The sequence below is a fragment of the Lathyrus oleraceus genome, chromosome 2, assembly GCF_024323335.1.
Source record: "Lathyrus oleraceus cultivar Zhongwan6 chromosome 2, CAAS_Psat_ZW6_1.0, whole genome shotgun sequence".
Lineage (NCBI taxonomy): Eukaryota > Viridiplantae > Streptophyta > Magnoliopsida > Fabales > Fabaceae > Lathyrus > Lathyrus oleraceus.
Window position 1 is genome coordinate 73,044,587 of NC_066580.1, and position 7,495 is coordinate 73,052,081.

Consider the following 7,495-nt stretch of genomic DNA (forward strand, 5'->3'; position numbering starts at 1 on the left):
TGTCGTTTCTCTGATTTTCACGTGAAAAACCCTTTTTACCAAATGGAACTCTTTATATATATTCCAACTTTATTATTCCAATAATAATAATCCAATAATATTCCAATTATTTAATTAAATTAATAAATATACTATTAACTTAAATTAAATAATTATCATATTTTATCGGGGTGTTACAACTCTCCCCCACTAAAAGAGTTTTCGTCCTCGAAAACATACCTCAAGCGAATAACTCTGGATAAGACTCCTTCATCTGACTCTCAAGTTCCCAAGTCACATTGCCACCTGCTGGTCCTCCCCAAGCTACCTTTACCAAAGCAATCTCTTTACCCCGCAACTGCTTCAACTCTCGATCCTCGATCCTCATAGGTGATGTTTCAACAGTCAGGTTATCTCTCACCTGTACATCATCTACTTTGACCACATGCGACGGATCAGGAATGTACCTCCTCAACTGAGACACATGAAAAACCTCATGCAAATTTGCAAGTGACGGCGGTAAAGCGATACGATAGGCTACCTCCCCTATCCTCTCCAAAATCTGATAAGGACCAATAAATCGAGGTGTCAGCTTCTTCGACTTCAAAGCTCGACCAACCCCAGTTATCGGAGTAACACGAAGAAACACATGATCTCCCTCTTGGAACTCAAGTGACTTCCTCCTTTTGTCGTGATAACTCTTCTGACGACTCTGAGCAATCCTCATCTTCTCCTGAATCATCTTAATCTTTTCCGTAGTTTGTTGAACAATCTCCGGTCCAACCACAGCACTCTCACCGGACTCATACCAACATAAAGGTGTCCGACATCTCCTACCATACAAAGCTTCAAACGGTGCCATACCAATGCTCGAATGAAAACTATTGTTGTAGGTAAACTCAATCAAAGGTAAATAACAATCCCAAGCACCTCCCTTTTCCAAAACACAAGCCCTCAAAAGATCCTCCAATGACTGAATCGTCCTCTCAGTCTGACCATCAGTCTGCGGATGATATGCAGAACTCAATCTCAACTTAGTTCCCAAAGCCCTCTGCAAACCGTCCCAGAACTTCGATGTGAATCTAGGATCTCTGTCCGAAACAATACTCGACGGAATACCATGCAAACTTACAATTTTCTCAATATACAACTCAGCTAATCTCTCTAACGGATAATCCATTCTGATCGGAATGAAATGAGCCGATTTTGTCAATCTGTCAGCAATCACCCAAATAGCTTCAAAATTCTTAATTGTCCTCGGTAAACCAGAAACAAAATCCATACTGATACTATCCCACTTCCACTCTGGAATAGCCAACGGTTGCATTAGCCCAGACGGCTTTTGATGCTCAATCTTTGACTTCTGACAAGTCAAACAAGAATAAACAAAACTCGCAATTTCTCTTTTCATTTCCGGCCACCAAAATAACTTTTTCAAATCATGATACATCTTCGTAGCCCCAGGATGAATACTCAGGCCACTACGATGTCCTTCCTCAAGAATACTCTTCTTAAGTTCGGTAACATCTGGAATACACACCCGATTACCAAATTTCAAAACACCATTCTCATCGACTCTGAATTCACCACCTTGATCTTGATTCACTAGAGTCAACTTATCAACCAAAAGCACATCGGATTTCTGACCCTCTCTAATCTCATCCAAAATACCACTCGTTAACTTCAACATTCCCAATTTAACACTATTGTGAGTACTCTCACACACCAAACTCAAGTCTCTAAACTGCTCAATTAAATCCAATTCCTTAACCATTAACATAGACATATGCAATGATTTCCGACTCAATGCATCAGCCACTACGTTTGCTTTACCCGGATGGTAATTCAAACCAAAGTCATAATCCTTCAGAAACTCTAACCATCTCCTCTGTCTCATATTCAGCTCTTTCTGATCAAACAAATACACTACGCCAAAAATGACTTTTAACAGCGCATCTTAGACAGCGCTTTTAAAAGAAAGCGCTGTCTAAGGTTAAAATAAAAATAAAATACGGAAAATGTTCTAAAAAAATAATGAAAGCGCTGTCTAAGGGGGGGTCTTAGACAGCGCTTTCTAAAAGCGCTGTCTAAGACCCCCCCCCCTTAGACAGCGCTTTTAGAAAGCGCTTTTAAATATAGACCTTAGTCAGCGCTTTTGATAAAGCGCTGTCTAAAGTCTGAATTAATTGAATAACATTTTCCAGTTAAAAAGGCCGGTTGTCTGAATTAATGAATTTTCCAATTCAAAGTAACTAATAAATAAATAAAATTATATAAAAAGGCAAAGTATTAAACAAAAACGTTATCAATCCAAAATATCCATTCCATCCATTGCATCTTCCAACTCCACTGCGGCGTTGAAACTTCAAGCATGGAACAAGGAAAGCAGCAGCAAAGAACGATGGCGTTGTCGTTGTCGTCCAAGGGTTTACCGCACCAAATTCAAAACCCAATCACCCAAATTCAAACACGCTTTAAAAACATCGAAAACGGTGTCAAGCTTTGGCTCTCCAAACAGTCTATCGCCGTTGAAGCCGCCGTCGTTGCCACCACCAGCGCCGCTCAAGGCGCTGTTATGGGTGCCTGCATGGGTACTTTCATCAGCAACGCTCCCGCTGCTTTCGCTCCACCTCCTAACGCGACTCTCAGCCCTCAAGCCATGGCTTCTCTTAAACAAGCACAGGTTGAGTCCTTTTTCACTGTCTTACAGTAATTCGATACCCTAATTTGAAAAGTTAGGGTTTCTCGCTTTTGATAAATGATAATTTTTATTTGATTTGTTTATTATAGGCTCTTGCTGGAGGTCCTTTGATTCAGGCTCGGAACTTTGCTGTTATGACTGGAGTGAATGCTGGTATTTCTTGTGTTTTGAAAAGATTAAGAGGAAAGGAAGATGTTCAATCCAGGTGAAATTTTATAACCTAATCTTCATGCCCTAAATTATATATCGTTCTGTCCAATCATTAACCCTAGAATATTTGTACTATATGGATAAGTAATGAAAAATAGATGTGTAATTCCACTAGTTTTAATTGGATCTTGGGTTTCTTTTGCTATAATTTTGAGAATTGTGGTTTAGTTGAATCTCTGGAAATAATTTTCTTCATATAGGTTGTCTTGAGAAAACAGTATTTGATTTATCTTAAGTGAAAATTAAATAGAAAAGAAAATGCAATGAGTTTGGATGTATGTAGTTTCTCAGATTCTCTGAGGTATGTAGATAAAAAGTTATATTGTTTAAAAATTTGAAAACAGTGGATATTGAAAGGTTTTATCTAGTAAGGTTATTTTATCATAAAGGATATTCCTTACTCAATATCATGTCGTATTTTAATTTTTAACAGTTACTTAAGAGCTGTTAACCTGTTTCTCAAATGATGGGAAATTTATATGTAGTAAGACTATGAGATAAGATTAAAAATGACAATATTAGAAAGGATAATTATTTTCATCTATTATAGTGATGAGTGAGCTTTGAGAATTGTTCCTTTTTGATTGAAGAGTGATGTATGTTTATATAGTTTGGAAGCCGTAATCGAGTCGGGTAGCTCGGGTAGAATGGTTAAGGCAGGTTAAATTTCAGTTAGATTTGAAGAGTATGGTTGTTGGGAATGATTTTAACACTGTTAATTTCTGTTAAATAGTTTGTTAAGGATCTATTCATTTTTTGACAGAGCAATTGCACTTGGGGTTGGTTACGGGATGCGATTAAGTTTGTGAATCAGAAGGAAAATAGATTGGTTATGTTGATTTGGACTAAAACAGGTTATTGAAAAGAAATTGATTATAGTTCTGAAACCTGGATTGTGAGTTGGGTTAATTTCTAAAATCGTTTTCTCTTACTGTGACTTTCAGGTTTTAGTTGCCTAGTTATTCGCAGCTTTGGATTTTTCTGCTATGCATATGCTGCTGTTGGGCATTGCCTTGCTTGAATATTTGAAATCGATTTCTGGAACTGTTGTTGGATTATTGATGCAAGATTATGGATGTTGGCTTTCGATGAAGTTAGTTTTAGTTGAGTTATCAGTTAAATTTGGTTGATATATTTTTACTCACACCTAACAAGCTTCGTCATTAGAGCTGCTAGAATTGAGTCTAAAGGTGTCACCTTGGGTTTCAGAGCCCCTCAATTTCAGGTTTTTGCCTTGTATTGTCCCTTTTTTTATTCATTTTTTCATTCAAATATGGCAATAACGATGAATTGAAATTGCTACAGCTTCCAGAGCCTCTTACTGGGAAGGTTTGGGCATTGGAAGATTTTGAGGCTCATCCAGCTCTATTGGTATGATTTTTCGTTCTTTCACAGTTTATTCTGAATACATGGACTGTTCTCGTGGCTATTCCTTATGGACTATGATATGATGCATAAAACTTGTGGTTATTCCGATGGTGATGCAGGTTATGTTTATATGCAACCACTGTCCATTTGTTAAGTACCTGAAAAAAGACATTGTAAAGCTTACTAAATTCTATATGAAGGTAGCCAAACAAATTACCCTTGTAGAATTTTGTTCTTTTTTTTAGCAGGTTCATATTCTAAAGTTAAAACCATTATAAAACTGCTTTTTTATCTGTTCTTGCTACAGAAAGGACTTGCCGTCGTTGCTATATCTTCAAATTCTGCAGCTACACACCCCCAGGTGATAGTAACTATATTTGAAGTGAATCATTTCCCAGAATATAGCTACACTGAAACTATTGAATGATTTGTCCAACTGGGAATTCCGCGTCACAGGATGGACCAGAATTTATGGCAGAAGATGCTAAATTGTTTGGTTATCCTTTCCCGTACCTTTACGATGAGGTATGATTCCCTATAAAAATCTGATGTTATCTATGTCCGTGTGATTGTAAAACTCTGAACTTTGATGGAATGTTTTTCATTGCAGTCACAGGAAGTTGCACGAGATTTTGGAGCAGTTTGTACACCAGAATTTTACGTTTTCAAAAAGGTAATTCCAACCAGTTTCTGTTGATCAGTGTTGCTTTGATTTGAGGTTAATGAAATAGTAACAGGATGGTCGAAGGCCGTTTGAGCTGGTTTATCATGGTCAGTTTGACGATTCAAGGCCAAGTAATAATAACATACCAGTAACTGGAAGGTTAGTTTCATATAACTGAATTAACATTCAACATTTTTAATTTCTTGAAAGTATCATAACCTTTTGATTTAATTTAATTATAAAGAGACTTGAGCTTGGCGATAGATCGTGTTCTGAGTGGTCAGCTAGTACCATCCGAGCAAAAACCTAGGTATTTGGCCATTGAGCTTGGATATCCATTTTTAAGGAAAATAAATGCAACTGATACAAAGACATATGCCACTAGAACCATCATTTTCTTGCAAAATGATGGAACTTTGAAGCCATTGGCCATTGAGCTAAGTAAGCCACATCCTCAAGCTGATAGTTTTGGTCCTGTTAGTAAAGTTTACATGCCTGTAAGCGAAGGTGTTGAAGCTTCAATTTGGTTCCTTGCCAAGGCTTTCGTTGTTGTAAATGACGCCACCCATCACCAACTTTGTAGCCAATGGTATTAATTTCATTAATGATGATAAAAGCATATATATTTTATATCTATCTATGATTAATTTCATGAATATCTACATGTTTGACAGGTTGAACACTCACGCTGTTGTTGAGCCATTCATCATAGCAACAAATAGACATCTCAGTGTGGTTCACCCTATTCATAAACTTTTGCTTCCACATTACCGTGACACAATGAACATCAATGTACTTGCTAGAAATGTGTTGGTCAATGCAGAGGGTATTATAGAATCAACATTCTTGGGTGGAGCATATTTTGTGGAAATGTCTTCTTTTGTATACAAAGATTGGGTTTTCACTGAGCAAGGATTGCATCATGATCTACTCAAAAGGTAACCCTACAAAATATTATATAAAACATTTGCAGTTAAGACCCCATCAACTATAATTTACCGTGATACTCTACAATAACTAGGATTGAGACTATAATGCAATTTTAAACCTTATTTAAATTGATTATGATATCAAAATTATTTTTTATATTTTCCTTGTTATCTAGGGGAGTGGCTGTTGAAGATCCAACTTCACCGCAGTGTCTTCATCTTCTGATAGAGGATTACCCTTATGCTGTTGATGGGCTAGATATATGGGTTGCTATTAAGTTATGGGTTGAAGAATATGTGAACTTCTACTACAAGTCAGATGCTGCTATTGTGCAAGATTCTGAACTCCAAGCATTCTGGAAAGAAGTTGTTGAGGTGGGTCATGGTGACTTGAAGAATGCAACATGGTGGTTTAAGATGCAAAACCGTGTAGAGTTGATTGAAGCTTGCGCCATCCTCATATGGATAGCTTCGGCACTTCATGCCGCTGTTAATTTTGGACAATATCCATATGGAGGATACATCCTTAATCGGCCAACTAAAAGTAGAAGATTAATGCCTGAAAAAGGGTCTGCTGAATATGATGAGGTTTCTAAGAATTTTCAGAAGGCGTATTTGAAAACAATCACACCAAAAAATGATGCCCTTACTGACCTAACAATCTTAGAGGTCTTGTCAAGGCATGCTTCGGATGAGCAGTACCTTGGACAGAGAAATGAAGGTGAACTTTGGACTTCTGATTCACTGCCATTAGAGTCATTCAAGAGGTTTGGAAGGAAGTTAGCTGAAATTGAGCAAAAGCTCATTGGAAGGAACAATGATGAGTCGTTGAGGAATCGATATGGGCCAGTGAAGATGCCTTACACATTGCTCTATCCTTCTAGCGAGGAAGGATTGACTTGCAGAGGCATTCCCAATAGTATCTCTATCTAAAGAGATTAATATGATTTGGTGTGTTGCGTTGTTGTTCTGAATAAAATATAAGGAGTAATCAAATTCCCCCCGTTATGGTGATCATGTTATTTTTTTTTGTTGGTTTGTCTGTTTGCTCTTGTGTTTTATTTTAATGAATGAGATATACTTTAGATGTTTGTACCTCTTGTATTTATTATGTTTTTTTAATGATTTCATGAATTTTTAATTATGGACTTTTTGTTTTACAAATAGAGTTTAAATGTCTTAATGCTGCCCTAAATCAACATTTAAGACATTCAATTAAAATCTTTAAACTTGTAAGTCATATTAATATTTTAAATATAAAAATATGATTTGACGGAATACATTCTTCATATCAATATCTTTTAGTGTCATAGTATATACCTTAGACAGCGCTTTTGTAAAAAGCGCTGTCTAAGGGGGGGATTAGAAAGCGCTTTAGGAAAAAGCGCTGTCTAGGGGGGGGCTTAGACACCGCTTTTTGAAAAGCGCTGTCTAAGGTATACCTAAAAAAATTAAAATAGGAGGGTCTTAGAAAGCGCTTTTGGCCAAAGCGCTGTCTAGGGGGGTGGGGCTTAGACAGCGCTTTTCAAAAGCGCTGTCTAAGGTATACCTAAAAAATTTAAAATAAGAGGGTCTTATAAAGCGCTTTTGGCCAAAGCGCTGTCTAAGGGGGGGGGCTTAGACAGCGCTTTTAAGATTTAAAAA

At 37.1% G+C, this 7,495-nt stretch overlaps 2 protein-coding genes and 1 pseudogene across 2 annotated transcripts; all 3 read left to right on the forward strand.

Moving 5' to 3' along the window:
- The first annotated feature begins 2,293 nt into the window (after nt 1-2,293).
- LOC127118178 (chloroplastic import inner membrane translocase subunit HP30-2) lies at nt 2,294-2,930 on the forward strand. The gene is made up of 2 exons (XM_051048334.1): nt 2,294-2,662; nt 2,770-2,930. Exons 1-2 carry the CDS (start codon nt 2,351-2,353, stop codon nt 2,887-2,889), a joined length of 432 nt encoding a protein of 143 aa, XP_050904291.1. The 5' UTR covers nt 2,294-2,350; the 3' UTR covers nt 2,890-2,930.
- Nucleotides 2,931-4,034: 1,104 nt separating this feature from the next.
- On the forward strand, nt 4,035-5,232 carry LOC127118179 (uncharacterized; annotated as a pseudogene).
- A 10-nt stretch (nt 5,233-5,242) lies between these two features.
- LOC127121970 (linoleate 9S-lipoxygenase) lies at nt 5,243-6,992 on the forward strand (the record flags this gene model as incomplete). The annotated part of the gene is made up of 3 exons (XM_051052389.1): nt 5,243-5,511; nt 5,597-5,860; nt 6,028-6,992. Coding segments are annotated over 3 exons (1,290 nt in total), but the record flags the coding sequence as incomplete, so codon positions are not given.
- Between the last annotated feature and the right edge of the window lie 503 nt (nt 6,993-7,495).

Bases quoted from the DNA above. Each gene is read 5' to 3' on its own strand.
- LOC127118178 (XM_051048334.1), top strand. From the start codon at position 2,351: ATGGAACAAGGAAAGCAGCAGCAAAGAACGATGGCGTTGTCGTTGTCG. The intron at 2,663-2,769 runs GTTGAGTCCTTT...TGTTTATTATAG, and splicing joins CTTCTCTTAAACAAGCACAG to GCTCTTGCTGGAGGTCCTTT.